We start from the raw sequence: 21,750 nt of genomic DNA, 5'->3' as shown, positions 1-21,750 counted from the left end.
CAAAATTTGAGATCTTAAATTTTTTGAAGATTGATAATGGTGTTTTTGAGAGAAAATAGAGAGATAATGTGGGCTATTAGAGAGAGAAAATGACTACATTTGGTTTTTGAAAAATAAAAAAATACAAATCAATAGTGAGAGTGAGGAATCATATTACTTCCTCCGTTCTAGTAATATTGCAACAACTAGACTTTTGCACCATTCATCATGCTTGTTTGACCACATGTTATGATTAATATAAGTAAAATATGTTCATGTGGAATCTATTAGATTCGTCTCGTAAAATACTTACACAATATCAACTTTTTATAATTTTTATGCTTATAAAATTATAGATATTTAACATATAAAATGTGATTTGGGATGCGTAATTTCATCCTTATTGCAATATTAATAGAATGGAAGAAGTATTATAACTAGTCTCGAGACCAGCTAATAGTAAGCCTGACTCAGATATCCACCGCAAACTTCCTATAAGACCTCCTTTTGATCAACAAGAGTTTTCACCTACACATCTTGCGCCCTGTTCAAGTGGAATGGCAAAGCATTAATCATCTCTTCCCTTGTCCAAGCTTCTCTAATAAGGCCTTCACATTCTCATGTAACTCACAACTGTCGTGTATCAACTTAAGTGATTATGAGTTAAAATTGATTAGGCCATGATTTAAACCTTGAAACCAGACATTCTAGCCAAAGCATTTGCCCCCAGTTCCGAACACCACATTAGTATTTGTTTATCAAAGACAAATCACTTTAACTTAGACAACTAGATCAAACTGCTGAATCGGTGTTGCAAATTTTATGATAAGAGCCATTCTTATAAGTTATTACGGAGTATAAGAAACTTTTGACTAGATAGGTTGTGCTCCTTTTTTAGCACTGCAATGAGCAAACACAGTAGTTCTAGAAAAAACTAAGGGGTGTCCAGAATTGTTGTAACCTCTATTCCTCCATTAGAAGCATTAGTCTCTAGCACAAATTGCTTGGTAATTTCTAGTAACGAGCACTAGAACAAAATGACATGGATCATCGGGAAACTACTGTCCAGGAAGAAAGCCCTTGGAAGCAAGTGTGTACAGAATTAAAAACCCTAATGAGAGTTTAAAACACTTGAAAGCAAGACTTGTGATTTCTAGAGATCTCAATACGGGGGGTGGACTATTATGTGATGTTTGTTCCAATGACAACAGTGGTGACTGTTAGTACTTTTTTGGCTGTGGCAGCTGCAAAAATTGGGAAGTATATCAAGAGTAATGTAGCTATAATGCTATATATGCCAAAAAATGAAACATATAACACTTAAAAAACTCTTCTGTTTTTTCATGGTAAATCATTATGTATACAAAAATGGTTGTTGCAAGATGGCAATTTAAATAAATGTCATACATAGGAAGGCACAAAAAATTTATTAGTAACAATGAATACCTATACTTCACAGGTTTCACTTTGTTTACCTGGTTATTGGAATTTGTAAAATTTCCTACTTAAGGTGCTCTGTTGCTGAATTGGCATGGCGTAACTTGTATGAACATTTCCAAGCTGGCTATAAAGCTGATAGATTCTACTTGCACGATCCAACTAAAAGAATCCAAAGAATGTTGCTACAGCAAAAAGAAGAAATAGGACTCCTCCTAAGTAGCCAACCTAAAGGGAAATATAGTGAGCATGATAAATAAGAGCAGCAAGATAGCACAATTTAACAGCAGAAACATTTCAGTGACCTACCAGCTTTTCAGAAATGTATTTGGCAAGAAATGCTCCTCCAAGAACTGCAACAGATGTGGCAACTAGGTGTCCCACTATGGCTCCACTTGCCACGCCCCATGGAGACTGAAAGTTAAGTAGTTAAGATATAATTGTAAAACTTATGGATGCATACAAGTTTATACATATGAATGCTAGTTCTATATCGTACCTGTGCAGCACCAAGGGCGATGGTCGCAAGCATTGAGCGATCACCCCATTCCTTCAGAAACAAAAGTGTAAGCATGTTTCAGCAAAACGAAATTATTATAGATACAGATACTTACGATCGATTATATACTCACTGCAAAGAACACAAGGCAAAATGACTTCCACAGAATTTCAAATGGGTTTGTCAGTCGTTTTGAAGCCTGCACAGTAAAAATAGGCTATCAGTCACTAATGCAATGATTATCATTACAGCTTTTTCACCTTTTAGGAATTTTTTTTTAGGAAGTGGGGGGGGAGAGGGTAGGATGATTAGAGAAGTTTGGATTTGCAGCAAGAACTCCATTGTGTCATTACAGAGAAGTTAATCCTCGGAGGGAGGGGGCTAATAAATTTATAAGATCTAATCTATATACTTGATATAGATTAAACAAAGTAAACGAAACAATTGTAAACCCCATAAAAAGTAGTGAATTTAATTTGTTGTGTTCAAGCAAACAAAGTCCTAATTAGAAACTTTGAAGGAAAATATAATTAATTGGACACAATGGAGTCAAAGAGATTCACTTGAGAGCCTAAGGGTCCAGTACTAGAGCAGTAAATTTATTAATTCAGAAATGATGCAAATGAGACAGAGGTAATAATAAGCTTATAAAGAAGTGAGAGTAAAGGTGTTTTTTGAAAATAAAAATATGCGATCTATAAGTATCGTGAAAATAAAATTCGGTGTTTTGAAATTCACCTTCACAAGCTCCTCAGCCTCAGTATATTCACCAAGTTCAGAGCCATCTTTATTTTCATCTTTGGAATCATCTGCTGGAAGGTCCCATGCATCTTTGATTGACTTCAAGCCAAAGAATAGCAGAAGAGTCACAGCAGCGTACTCTCCGATCGGAAGAGCTGAAAAGGAGACCATACATGATTAGCATCAAACTTTTTATATGTTTAAAGAGCTCAATGCAAGACTGACCCATTATCTAATAGATACTCCTTCAAATGGAAATCTTCTACATTTTTTTAATTATTAGATCTCTCATCTTATGGTCCATACTCTCAAATTTTTCGTTACTTTTCTCTCACATCCCTTACTTTCTAATTAAAAATATACACCCACTATTCTCTCTCTAATAGAACGGATTGGATTGGGATCCCATACATAATGGTATGAATTTAGATTTTAGAATCTTAGAGGGTGAGTTAGGTATGAGATTTTAGGGGGTGGAATAGAGTTAGATACAAATATTATGATATTCCACAGCATTAAATGTCCGACTGAACATTGGAATGGATTTGACATTATTCCAATCCATTCCAAAAGCCCCAATCAAACACCCCCTAAGTTCTCTATATAGGTAAGAAAAAGTAACAAGGAGCCATGAAGGTTTTTTTTTTCCCCAAGTATAATCTAATATAAATAATTAAAAAACTTGAACTACACTATGTTATGCGCACATATTAATACTATCTGAATATTATACTACCTCCAATTTCCTAAGACTTGCTCACTTTCCGTTTTCATCCGCTTTTCTAAATTCTACTCACTTTTACTTTATTCCTTTTATGACAACTTTTTATTCACTTTTTATCATCTAAAAATCCCACTTTGTGGGGCCAATTTTATTTAATAAATCTCTTACTCTCTATCTCTCTCCTCTTTAATACAAAAGTACCCAATATATGGTCCTCATTATTTCTTTTCCTGCTTTGCGTAGCTATAGTAAGTAAAACTCAGCAAAACGGACGTAGTATTTCTTACGATCAATATTGTTAGGACCTACAATATCATAAGAACAATCAGTAGGAAATCCAAAGTCCAAGAATGATATTCTCCAAGACATACTTTAATTTGTTCAAGTTTTATGACCATCTGCTCTAATAAGTAGAATCAAATAGATTATCTTGGTATTCATATGACAAGTACTAAACTGTTATTCTAACTTGTATTAGTGAGAGTTGTTTCTTAAGTTTTTAATCAAAAAACTAACCATGGTTAGTATATTTTTTATTTCTTAAAAAAAAAAAAAAAAAAAAAAAACCCTCAAACCCCCACCCTTCTCTATCTTCATCCCCCAATCAGACCACCCACCTCCATTAGCAACACCAACCACCAGCCCAACACCATTTCCTTTCCTCCATTAACGCCTAAGTGTCCAACATCACCAGAAAGATTGGTTCTTTGATTAAACTAGATAATCTGATTTTTGTAAATTTCTTGAATAAGAGGAAATAATAAAGATGAAAGCTTTAATATTGATTGATAATGGTGGAAGGGTTACAAAATGATAGGGTTAATAGCTTTAGGCTATCACTCTCAAAATAGCTAGAGGCTATCACTCTCTAACAATGACTTGAGGCCATGACTCTATAAGGTCTCCCTTCAATAAAAATTTCATTTCTGCTACCTTCTCCTTTCTCCCCTCTCTATTTATACTAAGGCTAAAACTCCTAACCTAATAAACTAATATTACTGGAATGTCCATACTACCCTTCCTTAGGTTAGTCTATTACAGAGAGAGAGAGAATAGTGTTGAGGATATAATTCACTAGGGTTTCTTGTCGCTTTTGTTCCAGTTTTATACTCCTGCCTACTCCTGCTACTATATCACGTCTCCTTTTCTTCATCAATCAATTTTGTAAAAATTTATTTAATTAGTTTCCCGATATTAGCTGCTCCCCATTCTTTTTCTGCTTCCCTTGTTGTCTTTGGTTGTAGTTAATGGAAAATTGAAGACTTTTAAATCGTTTAAAGTGATTAAGACAAAAATGGGAAAAAAAGGCGAAAAAAGTCATTTTTTTTATTGCCTTCTTAAATGGTTTAATTGCAACTCAAATTGAACTACATTGCCCTTTTCATTTGTGTCGTTGGAAATGTATAATATAGATATCTTAAGAAATTGCCGGATTAAGTATATTCATAACAGGTTCTATATGACATCTTTTTCGGATTCTCAAATACTTAAATGTGTTCTTGATGGTTGTAATTTGTAAAACCTCCTTGGATTCGAAAGCAGTACTTGAAACCCATGAATTAGGATCAAGGAGGGAGAGTGATTGGTGTACTGTGCCGGGCTAAAAAAGGGTCTTAATAACAGTTGTGCGGTGGTAGTGGTCGATGCTGTAAAGTGGTGTAAGTAGGGAGAAAGCTGAGGATTGTAGGGCCATTTAAGTAATTTATTTATAGGTTAACCATGGTTTGCATTTTAGTGAAAACTAATCCATTTAGGTCTTATTAACGTTTTAAGTGAATAAAAACTGAATTCGGGTCATTTTATGAATATTTTTTTTTACAAAAAAAGGGGCTACCAATCAAGCGTATCAATTGTTAGAGGCAACATGAGAATTTCCTAAGAAAAATAGAAAAGGTGGTTTCATGAGCCTGACTCCCTGACACAGTGCATACATAAGTTAGGCCAACAATTACAAACATGATTCCTCAAATATGAGGTATTAAACACATACTTGTCTGAAATTGAGCCGGTACAGACTGAAATACTCGTCCTATAATCACAGAGAGGATGGTCATCAGTCCAAGGGCACCCATTGATCCTAACAGCACCTGTTTCATGAAAAAAAAGACTGTAACATATGATTTCCATCAGTGGAAGTTCACTAAATTCTTGTGATCATCCTCCCTCTAGAAAATGCTTTAACAGTTAATCATGTCGCAGAAAGAGGACTTGTGCAATAAAAAAGCTACATTCAACACTGAAATATAGTAGCTCCACAGAATGGCGACCCAAAAGTTCAAGGTGAACAATACTTAGATACCCAGCAGACAGAAGTTAGTTACCATAACTTTTTGAACCTTCCAATAGAGTGATATCCACTCTGTAATAGACCTGGAGAAACTAGTGACACAATAAGCACTAGCAAAACTAGTGCGCTAGAAACATGGTTGAAGGCTATTTATTAATTTCTGAATAAGTAAACATGCGCTAGCAACAGAGAGAGTAACAAGGTTCTAGTAATATATCTTATGCTTATTTAGTGCATCAATCCATGTTATCATAAACCTTGGCATGGCCTAGAAAATGCTTTAACAGTTAATCATGTCGCAGAAAGAGGACTTGTGCAATAAAAAAGCTACATTCAACACTGAAATATAGTAGCTCCACAGAATGGCGACCCAAAAGTTCAAGGTGAACAATACTTAGATACCCCGCAGACAGAAGTTAGTTACCATAACTTTTTGAACCTTCCAATAGAGTGATATCCACTCTGTAATAGACCTGGAGAAACTAGTGACACAATAAGCACTAGCAAAACTAGTGCGCTAGAAACATGGTTGAAGGCTATTTATTAATTTCTGAATAAGTAAACATGCGCTAGCAACAGAGAGAGTAACAAGGTTCTAGTAATATATCTTATGCTTATTTAGTGCATCAATCCATGTTATCATAAACCTTGGCATGGCCTAGTCAGATAAGCTTACTCTTTTCCTTTTTCAGTTTCTCAAGCTTCATCGATTTTCTACATGACTTGTGGTTGTCACTTCTCAAGGGCCAACTCATCATTGATAGATTTATGAAAAGTTAGACTGATTTACTGCATGTTTTAATTATAAGATGTTCCTTTCAATCCGTCTTTTTAACCCTATACTGCTTGATTAGGAAGTATACCATCACATGTCCTAAACAGATAAATAGACCATCTTTACACGGGGAACACAATTCTTTGGTGTCATGCAAATCTCGGGAAAAGATCCTCTTTGACAAATTCAACCCTAATTGAAAACAGTGGACTGGGTTAAAAAGTATTCCACCTAATCTAGTGATTTCTCCACTCTGCTCTTCATGTTATTTGGCAAAGCGTATCCTTATTATCAAAATTCAATTTTTCATGCCTAAATTCTGACAACCAATTTCAACACAAAGAAAAGAGGTAAAATTAGCTGGCATCCTCTTGACTAATCCTGAGCAAAAAGCACATGTGAAACTATGCCTAAATTATTCTGCTTATACAAAGGGGAAACAGGAGACTTCTTGTAGAATTGGCTAAAAAGTGTCACCTACACACTCTAATGTAAAGAAGGCTATCATTTATAAATTCAAATTTTATTAGAGCTCACTGATTACAGATACTCAAATTTCTAATGTTCCACTATTAATTTACATTAAGGTGGTACTTCATCCACCTTATGAGAGATTGAGCATCTATATGTAGTCATGTACTATTATAGTATTATTAGCTGTCCTGCCAAGTAGAATACATGACATCATCAGACCTTAGGATGAGTTTATATGTGATACGTTATTAGCAAAATGACATGACCTTCATTTTGGCATTTACAAGAAAGCTGTTATCGAAAGAATTCAATGTTGTACATAAGTTTAATAACTTAAAATGCAGTCATGAATGTGAAAAATGAGTGCATGTGTTGAGTACGCTCACAAATACACATACACGCGCGCACACACACACACTGAGAGAGAGAATCATACCAGTCCTTTTTTATACTGCATGGCCAGGAGAGCAGCAATAAAAAATGTCTGTTCCAAGGACACAAAGCAACTTATCAATATTCCATTTCACAAAATAACATTCCAGAGGAAGTCTAAGGGTATACAAAATGAAAATATAACATTTATCTGAAAATTGCACGAGTTTATCTGATCTCAGGCCTATTACAGTTAAACATTATACTGAACATTGTCAGTATAGTATGTAAAAACCTTCCATAAAAAGTAGGTAAAATATGCATTTCAAAAGAGCTATATCCCAACTCTGATTAAAAGGCTCTTTTCGTTCACTTCTAACAGCCAATAATCCTACATCCATAGTTATTAAAATCGCGTTTTAAATCTTAGAATCTTACGATTATTGTACAGCCATGTGATTCGAATTACAATTGTACCCGATTTTACATATTTCTTTTAACTAACAAAAACCTTACAAATTTTAAAACATGCCTACAAAGTTATTAATAATTGCACCGTCAATTATTGGTTATTTAGTGGGTAAACAACTATTTTCTATCAGTAGTTAGGTTTTTAACTTAAAATACAAACATATTCAATGAAATTTGAGTATAATGTACTTGATTCGATTTTACAATTCAATTCTAAAGGCCCTCAAAGTAGAACCTTGATTTTAATAACTTTGCCTACATCACATTGGAAACTAACTAGTCATGCCTAAGACAACAGAAGCCAATCGCTGTGTATGGAAGGTTACTTTCAAAACAAGAAAATGCTTATATACTTGTGTTTCAAAATGCAAGAGTTATGTAAAGAGAATACAAAAGCTAAATTAGAAGGGCTGTATAGAGCAGGAACTGACAAAATGAGTAGCATCAGGAGCCCCATGAAACTGACATACTTCCTCCGTTCTCTTTTAATTGTAAACATGTAAAGTGGAGGGGATACATAATTATTTAGGAGAGAAAAGAGAGAGAGAGCAAATAGGTGGACCCATGTGATAAGGAGAAAGATAGAGAGAATCAATTGGCCAAATAAAGTAATGTTGCAACTAATTTGCAACTTCAAAAAAGGAATACGTTGTAGTTAAACTTTAAAAAAGAACGAGTCGTAACAGCAGAATTGAGTAGTAACAAGCTAGCAAATGATATTTATTAATCATAAGAAAATCTAGCTTCATGTCAGAATCAACTAGTTTGTTTACATTTTTTGCTTTCCTATTAAAATCAATGTACTTTTCAAGTTGTTTCTATAAGCCGGATACTCATCCAAAAGCTATTAGTCCTATAAAGCAATTTGATGGTACCAGAAATGAAGCTACTTTAATAACAACTTGTGTACTTCAAACCAAAGCCAGATTCCAGAACTTGTTACTCCAATGGGAAAAAAGGGCAGATTGGTTCTCAGGGTTCTTTAGTCGCAACCTCGTTTCCCTAATTAGTTTAAGCTCTCTCTAAGTGAATCCTTAAGGCTTGCCTGGATTCTCTTAAATAGTTAAGGGGGTAATTTTAAGGGTATAAATTTTACTAGAGGATCAATAAAAGGGATAATATTTTCATTTGCTCAAGTTTGGCATTATTTCAAGGGTAATGAACAAAGTTGTCTACAATGGAGAAAGGACTTTTTCTCTCTAACTTATTTTAGATACTCATTTCTAATTCTTGTCAAAATCAAATTAGATCAAACCAGAAATATTTAGATCAGAACTTTAATTCTCGTTTACTAACTGCTAAATATCTTTAATTGTGAATTTAAAATAAATTATGAAAATTATATATTTGAAAAGTACATGATTAATGAGACGATCCTAATAAGATCCAAATTGATTTTTTTTCGATAGATTAGATTAAAAACACGGTCAAAGTTTTATAAAATAATGCATCAAAACAAACTAGACCAAATCAGAAAAATTAAGATCAGATTCAAACTCGACCACCTTATTTCAGGTGAAGAGAACAGGTCCAAATGGAGAGAGGACACGACAGATGCAACCATCAATCATTACTACCGACAACACCAGCCATTACCACCACAAAAATTACAGCAAAAAAGCCCTATCATATAAACCACTTTGCAAACTATTGCAAATTATATTACCTCACAAACCAGGCAAAATAGAGAGGAAAGAGAGAATTATTGAAATCGCAACCGAGAGTCTTTTATGGGAAAAATCAAGCTCTATGGTGGTCAGTTTGACATTGAAGTTTTGGTTTGAAATCTTTGGTCAATTTTGACCACCATAGAGTAAGATTTTACCCACTTATTTTTCGACGATAAGCTCATTAGGAATTGAGAGAACAAGGAGAGAGATTGAGGTAGAGCAAGACAAAGGTTGAGGAGAATGGCAAGGAGGAGTGAGATGAGATGAAATGGCATGAGGAAAAAGGAGGAAGCTAGATAATTATTCAAAGGGAGAGTTACCCTAGGGTACCCAAGTCCGAGAAACATAGCCCTAGGGGGTCATGATAACTTGTACCCGTATTTTGAGGGGAACATGTTACCCTTTTACAATTCTATCTCCAAATTAGGCATTTCAAAAACGTCAGATATTTTCCTTCTAATAAATTTTCTTCCCCTCTTACTAGCATTCCAAGCATGCCCTAAGGGTGTCCATAAACAATTGAAAACCAAATGAATTTGAACGCATGTACCCAAAGTGCATTTAATTTATCACTCACCTACCCTAAACTTTTGAAACTCAATACACTCCCTCTTACATATAAGAGCACATGAAAGTGGAAAAACTCAAAACACTAGAATTGAGTGGAAATGGCTAGGCGAACATTAGCAGAAAAGGCTCATATTTTTTCTCTATCTCTTCTTTGGTTTACCCATGTAGGAGTAAAAAATTCTTCCAAAATGTTATTATCTCTTAGAAGCACTTCTATAGGCAGGCACTCAAGATACACAAGTGAAGTCAAAAGACAGAATTTTTTCTTATTAAGTCCCCATGAATTTTGCATTTTTTTCAAATTTTAAGGTCATCAGTCAAAGATTCATCTCCCTAATCATTGTTAGCCTCTAAAATGAGTTCTGAAGATGCCTAGATCTAACATAAATGGGGTTGCCATTAATATTTGGTCATGATTCAATCTCAAATATGTTTGTACCACACATTAACTCTATTGAACTTGTCCTCCAAACATATCTAAGTAGCATCAGGCCACACCAAGAGATTCTATTGAAAAACGCTAGCTAATTTGGAACCTAAGAAGAATCATGAGATGCTTCTAAAAGATATCATTTATAAGAACTAATCACTAAAGTCCTTACAAGCAGCCAGGAGGAGGATGTCATTATCATAAACCCAGAAATTTAGTACAGAGGAGATCCTCCTTGATGACCAAACAAGAGCTCAAACATAATTATAACATCACATCTACTATTATAGCAGCACAGTAATGCTGGCCAGTTCATATGGAAAACTATTTATCTTGATGTTTCAATTATAAAAGAAAATAAAATAAAAAAACATGGGTTCAACATTATTTTCAAATTTCGGTTAGCAAAGTAACTAGCCATCTCTAATTAACATTATATACTCAAATCAGAAGAAGATGTGATCAAGGAATGTGATACGCTCCTGGTGATTATTCTAATTTAAATCAGACTCAAATAAAACTGTAGAGTGCAGACTGCAAACCAATATAATTTCAAAAGAACAGATAAAAGCTTTGTTACAAAAATGTTTACCTTATCCCCAATTTCCGAGACAAATATTAATGTGAATGCAGCAGTAAATCCGGTCTTTGCAATAGCAGCCAAAATTGATGAAGGCCCTCCTTTGACAAACATAACAAGGGAAAACGCCAGAGCACACACACCTAGAACCATAGCTATAGAGAGAGGATAAGGGATTCGGCTAGGACGCTTGTCACTGCCAAACAATTGAAAATTAAACACAAATTGATGTCATCCTAATACACATTGCAACAGATCATATGCGATTAAGAGATGATATAGACTAATCAGAAGTCAAAAGGTAAACAATGTAAAGGTTGTCACATCAAAGTACAGGAGCAGGAGTCACAAACATGTTATTCTGTCAGACACATCACAGTACAAACTTCAGACACAGCCACACAAGACATTATCTTTAGTAGGATACTAAAGAGATGACACAGTTCATACAGCATTATGAAATGCCTTCATGTGTGGAATAAGGCTGCCCTTACCAAACTCCATTTGGCATTAGCTTACAGAAAGGACAAGCTTTGGGTCGAATGAATTCACATATGCCTATTCCACTATGCCTATATCAAGCAAAAGGGATGTCTTCATTATGCTTATTCCATGCTTCATGGTTTGAGAGGAAAATTTAGAGATGTAGAGACTACATTGGTAAGGTTGGTGTGTGGAATGCAGATAACAGTAGAGATGGCTTCTCAATCAAACTTGTGTAACAGAAGCTTCAAGGACCATATGAGAAGGTGATGTGGAGAAGGGTGGTCTGTAATATTAAAGCTTGTCCTAATATTGTATTCACTTTATGGATGACTGTTTTGCATATACTACCCACTAAAGACAGAATCACTAGTTGGGGCATTGAATGTGTGCAAAGCTGCAGTTATATGATCAGGCTCCAGAGAGCATTGAACATTAGTTCTTCTCTTGCTCTCTCTCAGCTCATCAGCTGAAGTCTGGAAATATGTGCTCAATGTGTTGCAGGTGAGAAGGCAGATGAAGTCTTTCAGAGAAGAAGTGCATATTGCAATTAAGATTGCCAAAAAAACGAGTGCAACTAGTAAATTTTATTTGATGGCTATTGCTGAAGTAATTTATAGCATTTGGGTCTGGAGGAATGCCATAACTATTTATAGAGTAAAAATGACTCCTACACAGAGATATAAAGAAGTCATTTGTGGAGTCTAATGATAGTGAGAAATTGTATTTACTTTGATAGACCTTAGTATATCCTTAAATGCAATTAGCTTAGTTTTTATTGCTTTGTAGGAGTACAGTTATTACAAACCCATGTACACTATTGTAATAGGCTAGATCGAATTGGATAGGACCAGGACATGCTCAGTTTCAACGAAACCGATCTTAGCACAAGCAATGTGGGTGATCAAGCCACCCAAGTAAATGGGACAGCAGTGAGGTGCCTTAGCTATCTCCTTATGGTGGACTGCAAGTTGGTGCGCAAAATTAATTTTGTATGGTTAGTTGTTCGGTAAACATAACTACCGAAAATGGCCAATTCCTCACTATGAACATTTTGAGGCTCATGCCTCCTAAAAATAGTAAAGTCGGCAAACCAGTGCCAAACCTTAGAGACAAGGTGGTGGATTCGAGTGGCATATAGATGATAGAGGGAGTCACAATTCTCTTATGACGATATATTCGGCTGGCGATTTGTGAATAAAATTATTGCTTAGACCAAAAATTCGTGCAAACTCATATTAATATTTCTATTCATTAATTTAAAGTACAAGGTAATGTCATCACCTCTAGATTTCACAACACTTAAGAGCTCAAAAATTCATACTGTAAGTAATTAGGGAAAAAGTGTAAAAAGACAAACTAAACATTTGAGCAAACAACATTTTTACCTCATCATCAATTTCCATATCATTTAAAGGATTTATATGAATGAAACGAGTAGGAATTAATTGACAATTATGAATTTTTTTTTTACCCTCTAAGAGGATCTAGAACTTTCAACTTTAAACTCCCTCTCTTTTCTTATTGTTTTTACAAAAAAAAAAAAAAAAAAAAAAAAAAACAAAGTTATTGTAAATCAGTTTTAAAGATTAAATTTGAGTTTTTTTTTTTTGACATATTTAATACTTAGAAAGTAGTATATAAATAAATAAATTATTAAAAAAAAATGGTGCCTCATATATAAGGCGCGTGCATGCGCTAGTCTGCAGTGTCGATGACTATGTCCTAAAAATCTAGTCTGGGTCTTATTGAATCTCCGATTGTGGTTATCTCGAACTCTCAAACCCGTTCTTGACCTTTTTGGTGCCATATTTGAGTTCTTGAAAGTTTCTCTTTGGAATATTTGAAACTTATAAGACTTTAGAGAACGAGGATAAAATAGAGTGTATTAAGATAGTAGATGTAACAAAGTTTTAGAATTTGAGAGATGAAGAAAGGGTGAGAGATTTAAAGTATGTAAGTTGAGTAGTTAGGGTTTGGAAAGTAGAGAGAGAAAGTGAAGAATTGGGGAAGTCAAAGGGAGGCGGGGGTTTCAAATTCCCATGAAACCTGATTAACCAAGGGGGGCTTGGTAATTTACTTTTCATATTTTGTAGGAAGTTGAAATTCCCATGAATTCCCACTTCCTCCATTTTTGCTTTGTATGTCAACCAAACAACTATCCAACTTATCAATTTCCATGAATTTCCACTTTTCCCATTTTATGTTGTCAACCAAACAAGGCCTTAGTATTGATTATTCCCTATTCAATTATTGTCTTAGTTTCAATTATTCCAGCATCAAAACACTAGACCGCAAATATAATAGGATCAAAAAGATATTGTACGACGACCCTACTTCCTTCACCACCTTGTTAGTGGACTATAGGCTTATTTATTATTAGGTGATGCCTGTCAGTCATACGTGTTTTCACATAAAAACAACTGTTTATGACATACAGACTACAAACAACAACTTACTTGGTTGCAAACTTGCAACAATGAAAACTAATATAAACTTTTTATGACATAAAGATTACAAATAAAAGCATAATGTTACAAACTTGCAACAATGACAACTGATACTTACATTTGAGAGGAACTTTCAGTGGATAAGCCATTTGAAGATATATTCTGACTATTAAACTCCTCTCTTCCATCAAACTCACTTGATCCAACACCAACATTTGAGGCCTGGCTTCGGACAGGACTGAAGACTGATTTGAACTTCCTTGTTTCCTTGTGTTTTACTTCATAACATAAAAAACATTTATTTATCATCAATCAAAATTTAGTGTATCAATGTGTAAATACCAAAACCTAGAATTCAAGAGACTAGGTTTGTATAAGAATATGTGAACACAAATTGAGGATTCCGGTAAAAATTAATGTTTCTTATGAGAGTCGGTATAGAAAATATAGGTATGACACCAATTGCACAGTCAAAAGGCAGGAGAAACATAACGTCCTGACAAGAAAAACACAATATTTCAAGTAATTGGGGACCATATTAGAAGAGAAAGACACTTATAGGCCATGGTACAGGTTTGATCTCTTTGATCTCTTAACAGGTCATCATTCAAACATGGAATTAGTTTCACTTGCTTCACCAAACTCTTTTAGTCGGATATTATCGAATTCTACAAAATTCTGGTCCCTTCTTCATTCAATATGATATTCATACAAAAAAATATAGATACTAAAGACCAAAGTCAAAACATGTACATTGCCCTTAGTTCACTAAAACATCATCAACGTTACCAAGATTGACTGTATAATGGCATATAGGAGTGTCCTATAATGATATACATATCGGCATTTGGACACACCGATGGTCACACTCAAAAAAACTCAGGCATTTTGAAAATGAAAATCACCCAATACAACAAACAATATTCACGACCTTAAATGTCTCTTATGTAATGACCGCCAGGCAGGGCCAACACATACAGCACACAGAAGCAGACAATATAACACTATCCTCCTATCCAATATATTCTATGAATTTATGCATCTTCCAACTTTTATGAGTAACCATGGGTCTTTCTGTATAAATCAAACAACACAACACACATTTAATGATATACTTATGGTACATCCATTTGACACCAACTTTGGAGTGTGTTAAATTTATTAACTCTAGCTTCTGCCAATTATCAAATAGTTCCAACTAGCTAAAAACAAAGTTGACATATTTAAACCAGCGTGTGACCCATTTGCTAGAAAGTTGTTTTGATGCCATTTTAAAACAAATCTTAGTATTTTTAATTAAAATAAAAAGTGAGAAGATAATTTCAATGAGTTAAAACACAAGAACTTTTTAAGCACATACACACTTACCTTAGGTGGGGTATTTTTTAAATTTTATTTAGGTGATTGAATTCATTAAATATATACACCTTTTATTTAAAATTCTTAAAAGGATTTTTAAATGGTTGTCAAATTGCTAACATACTAAAGACCTTTTAGATGGTTGTCAACATACTCCCAACAAGCCTACTAACTCAATTTTTGCAAGTGAAGTCTACATGACAACACAGCCCACGGGATAGTTAAGAAAAAGTGAGTGGGTGCATGAAAAAGGTAATTAGAGTAAAAGAGCTGGAGTAAAAAGGTAGGTAGGTGTAAGAAAGAATTGGATAATGTAAGAGACTAATTTTAAATTGGAAAGGTGCATAAATTGTGGAGTGGAGTAAAAGGGGGTTAACTAATAATATGAGATTGCTAAAAATAGAATAAAGTAAGATTGAGTCTTGCTTTCTAGACAGACCAAAACATAAAGCAAGTCGAACTCGAGAATGGATGGAGTACTTGGATAGCAAGCTGGTAGTTAATTTTTCAAACACATTTGATAATTGGTTATGGCTAACTTCCTTATTTTCGTGCAAATTTGATTAATCGCTCTTAACAATAACCAAATAAGAGCCATATATTTAGCATCAGAACTACTTGAACAAAAAAACAACTCTATTGTTCTAATAACATAATTCATGATATTAATAACTTTTTTGTATCAGAACTACTTGGAGTACAATAATCATATGTTTTGGATTTTCTCCTTGGTAACCAAAACTTAATTTTAATTCTCAATTGGTAACCTTGTGATTTTAGTTGTACTTGAAAAATGTGATATTAATAACTTTTTTCCGTTCTAAAAATTGGCTAAAAGGTTTGTTTTCAAACTAATTAAGGTTCTTAAAAAAATAAAATGACATAAGTTTCCTTTAAAAAAATTGTTATTCCTTTGTTTCTCATTGAAACCCTATTTCATTCAAGTTTTTAAAGAGACACAAATGAAAAACAATTTATAAAGGAAATAACCTTTATTAAGCCATATGTTCATGTATAACCGAAGAGTTTTGTTTGTTGTTTTTTTGGGGGGGGGGTTAAAGAACCGATGAGATCGAGAAAATCCCTTGTTTTCTTCAATAGCCTCACCAAATAACCAGGTTGTCACGTTGTTCAAGCTAACACATCCTTTACCAACCCAACATAATGTAACCACTAATTATTCAAATCATATATTACGATCTCATAAGCTCCATTAAATAATTAGGTGTAGAACAACGAGCTAATTCCTACTCAAGATTCAAGAAGCAAAAAAGGGATGATTACATATTTAGCACAAGAAACCTTTTTTTTCCTTCTTGGAGGGTTAGCATAAGAATAACCTCAACACCAACTAAAGAGCAGCAAGATAGTAATTATTTACTAGAATCTATTTTGACCCTGTACTAGGTTGCAGATATCAAACATGTTAAAGATTTTCAATTCCAATTATGCTCATGCATCAAATTTATGACCGAGACTTTGCATAATCACTTGTGCGTCAACAAAATCAAGGCAGGAAAGACACTTAAGCCCTAATTGGTTTAATGTAAAATGTTTCCATGGAAAATGATTTTCCCTTTAATTTCAAATTTCCTTTGTTAGGTTTGTGAAGGGGTGGAAAACAGTATTTCCAACGGTGGAAAAATACATCCTTAACAATAAAAAACATTTTCTTTTACAAAACAAGGGAAGCACATTTTCATCCCTCCTCCTTACCTCCCTTTTAATTTCCTTTTATCTATCCTAACATTCCCATTCCTATTTTGTATTTTTCTTTAACTTTCCTCGTATACAACCAAACTAAGGAAAACTAATTTGCAATTGTGCTTTTACTTGAAATAATATTTTTGCATAAAACTAATTTTCCATTGAAAATGTTTTACATCCAAACCAAATCAGGGACTTAGTGAATGAACCATTAGTATAAAATCATGAATGTAATTGTCTAATCTGCATTATGAAAACATTAACACGTTATTCTGCGCATTTACCAATAAATGGCACACCTCATCTTTTTCTAACAAAATCATATTCTTTGTAAACCAAAATGACTTCCTTTTTTTATTCAGGGTTCACCATTCCCCTATTAAACTAATTTCTATCGGGTTTATCTTCGCCGAATTTACAAGTGCCCATGGGCGCACATTAGACAAACCGTATTCAGTTATACAAACAATCCCACATGTTAAAAATACAAAAGCAAAACTTTGATAGGTTTGAGGCAATTAAGCTTTAAACAAAGAGATTATTAGTATTGAGTATCGAAAAACACTGTAAAATTAAAAAGCAATTCAAACATGAAATTCAAAAGAAAAAGGAGAGAGAATTATTACATGAGAATGAAAATTGGCGTCTAGGTAAAGTGGGATTTGAGCGAGCAGAAGAAGAAACAGCTAACAATGGAAGTAATCCTCCGCCATCAATGCCAATTTTTGATGCCATAAGTTGCTGCTTCACTTCCATTTTATCACTTACTTTGTCCAAACTTTCTGCTTAATATTTGCTTCAAAACCAATTAATTCTTCATCTTGGATAAAAATTAAAGCACATAGAATTTGGGGGTTTGGGTTGTAATTGAAAGGATTTGTGTTTGGTGACTGGTGGTATCACTATTGTTGATGTGAAAGATGATAGATGAAGAAGAATGATGAAGAAGAACTAGGAAAGATGTACTGTTTTGGACTTTTGGAGATACTGATTGATGATAAAAAAAAGCTCATACCCCCTCGCCCATACGCCCATACCCAATCCAAACTCCCTACGGGGATTCTGGCCTTCTGGAAACATACCCGATTACCCGTCATACAACACGGGTTATTTTGGTTATTTTATGTGAAATTTTATATTTCAACGATATATGATTACCCGTCATACAGCACGGGGTATTTTGGTTATTTGTTGTGAAATTTTAAATTTCAATGGTATTTTTTGTGTATAATTCAAAATATGTATAGTATCATTGGAGTCTTAATGATACTATCATATACCACATTAGTAACATTGGAATTTACCATGTCCATAAAACTCTATTTTAATGATACTAATGTGATGTCATGTACTCTCTTTGTCCCTCTTTTTTTGCTCCATTCCAAATAATTGAGTCAAACTTTAAAATCTTGATCGTACATTCTCATTAATTTATAAGAGATAATATAGTCAAGTGGGGTCTTGTTGGATTTGTCTCATTGACTGTTTTATTAATATCAAGTTTTTATAATTTTTAAATATAAAAAAATGAAGTTATATGTGTTCTAAGACGCGCGTTTAAGACCGTGAAAAGTCAAATGGGGCAAAAAAAAAAAAATAGGGACAGAAGGAGTATGTATCTAATGGTACACGTAACAAACCATTAAAATTTGAAGTTTCACAAGATTACCACTGATAATGAGAAAAGAAAAGGTTTGGAAATTAAGTGTGCTCGATTTTGGGTAAAGGTTTATGGATTTTGGGCTAAAAGGGGGGGGGGGGTTATCCTTAATAAAAGAGATGTTACCAAAAAAAAATAAAGACATGAAACGTAATAAAAGAGAATAACCAAAATAACATGTGCTGTATGACCGGTAATCGGAAATGTTTCCAAACAGAATCCCCCTTAAGAGTTTGGATTGGGTATGGGCGTATGGGCGAGGGGGTATGAGCTTATTTTTGTCATTAATATCTCCAAAAGTCCAAAACAGTATAGCTTTCCTAGTTCTTTTGCATCATTCTTCATCTATCGTCTTTCAAATGTAGTGATACCACCAAACGCAAATTCTTTCAATTACAACCCAAACACCCAAATTATATGTGCTTTAATTTTTATCCAAGATGAAAAATTAATTGGTTTTAAAGCAAATATTAAGAAAAAAGTTGGACAAAGTGATAAAATGGTGGTGAAGCAACAACTTACAACATCAAAAATTGGCATTGATTGCGGAAGATTACTTCCATTGTTAGTTGTTCGTTCTTCTGTCCGCTCAAATGTTCAAATCCCACTATACCCAGACACTAATTTTCTCTCGCATGTATTAATTCTCTCCCCTCTTTTTTTTGAATTTCATGTTTTAATTGCTATTTAATTTTACTGTGTTTTTGGATACTCAATACTAATAAGCTCTTTGTTTAAAGCTCAATTGTCTCAAGCCTATCAAAGTTTTGCTTTAGTATTTTTAACATGTGGGATTATTTGTATAATTGAATACGGTTTGTCTAACGTGCGCCCATGGGCACTTGTAAATTCGGCGAAGATAAACCCGATAGAAATTTTTTAAATAGGGGAATGGTGAACCCTGAACAAAAAGGGAAGTCATTTTGATTTACAAAGAATATGATTTGGTTAGAAAAAGATGAGGTGTGCCATTTATTGGTAAATGCGCATAATAGCGTGTTAATGTTTTCATAATGTAGATTAGACAATTACATTCATGATTTTATACTAATGGTTCAATGGTATTTTTTGTGTATAATTAAAAATATGTATAGTATCATTGAAGTCTTAATGATACTATCATATACCACATTAGTACCATTGAAATTTACCATGTCCATAAAACTCTATTTTAATGATAGTAATGTGATGTCATGTACTCCCTTTGTCCCTCTTTTTTTGCTCCATTCCAAATAATTGAGTCAAACTTTAAAATCTTGATCGTACATTCTCATTAATTTATAAGAGATAATATAGTCAAGTGGGGTCTTGTTGGATTTGTCTCATTAACTGTTATATTAATATCAAATTTTTATAATTTTTAAATATAAAAAAATGAAGTTATATGCGTTCTAAGACGCGCGTTTAAGACCGTGAAAAGTCAAATGGGGCAAAAAAAAAAATGGGGACAGAGGGAGTATGTATCGAATGGTACACGTAATAAACCATTAAAATTTAAAGTTTCACAAGATAACCAATATACTCTTGATAATGAGAAAAGAAAAGGTTTGGAAATTAAGTGTGCTCGATTTTGGGTTAAGGTTTATGGATTTTGGGCTAAAAGGGGGGGTTATCCTTAATAACAGAGGATTTATCGAAAAATAAAGACATGCAAAATACCCTTTCCCATCAAAGTATCAAACAACAAATCAGCAACAAATCGCATGAAACGTTATTTAGAGTATAATTAACCCAAATACTTTAAAACCGCATAAAATCTGATTTAGACTATAATCGCATGAAACAAATCAGCAACAATTTTATAAGCAGCATCAACAATAATTAACCCAAACAATTTTGTAACAAATAGGAAAAACGTCATTTAATTTTTCTCTTAATACGCATGAAACGTTAATTAGAGTATAACTAACCTAAAAAATAAAAAGGGGAGAAATTAATTGTATTTAAAAAAACTGTATTTACAAAATAAATAAATAAATAAAAACCGAAACCAATTACCTTTGAGTTTTGAAGGCTTGAGATGTTGAGCTTTGACGGCTGGAGATCATTCAAAAAAATCGACAATGGAGAACTTGAGATCGAAAAAACAACCAAAATGAAAACAAAAACAATCAACTAAAAATTACCTTTCAGCTGACTTGAGACGAGAGCTGAGATGTTGAATCGTTGTCTCTTTGAGCTTGAAGCCTTGAAACGAGAGACTTTGAGGAGAAATGGAGAATGAAACTATGAAAGATTTGAGGAGAGAAAAAAAACGCCCCAAAACGGCTGATGAGAGCCTGAGACAGAAGGAGAGGTTTTATACTTAGGTATTTATACTTAGGGTTTTATACCTAGTATATTTTTTGGGCTTATCCGTATTGGCTGGGAATGGTAATCACATAGGTAGGTGTTTTTAGTTTTTTTTTTTTTTTTTTTTTTTTTTTTATAAAGACTTTTTTTAGGTCGAGTTCGGGTTGACCCGACCTGATTTTGACCTAAAATTAATTTCGGGTTACGTGGGTCATTTTCGGGTTGAAATTTTCAACTATAACCTAACCCATTTAATTTCAAGCCCGGTTCCTGTCAACCCATTTAAGTTTTCGGGTCGAAAAATCTCAACCCAAACCCGCTATTTTCGGGTCGGGTTTGGGTCGGGTCAACTTCAGACACCCCTGAAAGAGATTTTAGCTTAGAAAAAAGTCTTTGAGCTAGGAAAGACAATTGGGCTAGGATTATTGGAAAATTCAGCAATCCTTAGATAGAGGTGTCAAAACAGAACCACCCGAAAAAAACCATCCGTTTCGAACTGTAATCAATCCGATTTGATTTGAGAAATTGAAGACCAGAACCCGATCTGTAGCCAAACTGAACTCAACCCGAATCCGAATTTGATCCGATTTGAATTTAACTCTGCACCGATTTGACCCGACTTGAACTCACCCAAAACCGATTTGATCCGACTTGAACCCAAATCGAACTGGTTTGACCCAACCTAAACTCAATCCGAACCAAAATTGACCCGAAAAATATCCGATTCAATCCCGATCTATTTTTGATCCAAACTGATATTAACTCGACCCGATTTTAATCTGACCTGATT

The 21,750-nt window shown here is 33.9% G+C and overlaps 1 protein-coding gene across 5 annotated transcripts; it reads right to left on the bottom strand.

The window, feature by feature from the left end:
* Positions 1–238: 238 nt before the first annotated feature.
* On the bottom strand, positions 239–20,973 carry LOC110737843 (protein PAM71-homolog, chloroplastic-like). Of its 5 annotated transcripts, none has more exons than XR_002514480.1 (13): positions 20,795–20,972; positions 20,667–20,705; positions 17,635–17,790; positions 14,061–14,220; positions 11,022–11,205; positions 7,353–7,400; positions 5,371–5,467; positions 2,654–2,811; positions 2,049–2,114; positions 1,916–1,966; positions 1,726–1,830; positions 1,455–1,644; positions 239–523 (listed from the first exon to the last, which is right to left on the bottom strand). XR_002514480.1 is itself a non-coding variant. In XM_021918190.1 (12 exons), exons 3-12 carry the CDS (start codon positions 17,741–17,743, stop codon positions 1,579–1,581), a joined length of 1,044 nt encoding a protein of 347 aa, XP_021773882.1. In that variant the 5' UTR covers positions 17,744–17,749; positions 20,667–20,705; positions 20,795–20,973; the 3' UTR covers positions 1,294–1,578. The 5 variants fall into 5 exon arrangements, 2 of the variants coding, with proteins under 2 accessions (XP_021773882.1, XP_021773881.1); XR_002514481.1 differs by lacking the exon at positions 239–523 and adding an exon at positions 552–1,223; XM_021918190.1 differs by lacking the exon at positions 239–523 and having other exon boundaries at positions 1,294–1,644; positions 17,635–17,749; positions 20,795–20,973.
* Between the last annotated feature and the right edge of the window lie 777 nt (positions 20,974–21,750).

This window comes from Chenopodium quinoa, unplaced genomic scaffold, assembly GCF_001683475.1.
Source record: "Chenopodium quinoa cultivar QQ74 unplaced genomic scaffold, ASM168347v1, whole genome shotgun sequence".
NCBI lineage: Eukaryota > Viridiplantae > Streptophyta > Magnoliopsida > Caryophyllales > Amaranthaceae > Chenopodium > Chenopodium quinoa.
Note: the sequence above shows the minus strand (reverse complement) of the source record. Positions and strands in the feature narration are given on the sequence as shown.

What these genes read in the sequence shown, in the direction of transcription:
- LOC110737843 (XM_021918189.1), bottom strand. Translation starts at nt 17,764, where the DNA reads ATGGAAGTGAAGCAGCAACTTATGGCATCAAAAATTGGCATTGATGGC. An exon ending in AGGCTGAGGAGCTTGTGAAG is followed by an intron (nt 2,115 to 2,653) that starts GTGAATTTCAAA and finishes TTTACTGTGCAG; the next exon opens with GCTTCAAAACGACTGACAAA. An exon ending in AATACATTTCTGAAAAGCTG is followed by an intron (nt 1,645 to 1,725) that starts GTAGGTCACTGA and finishes ATTTCCCTTTAG; the next exon opens with GTTGGCTACTTAGGAGGAGT.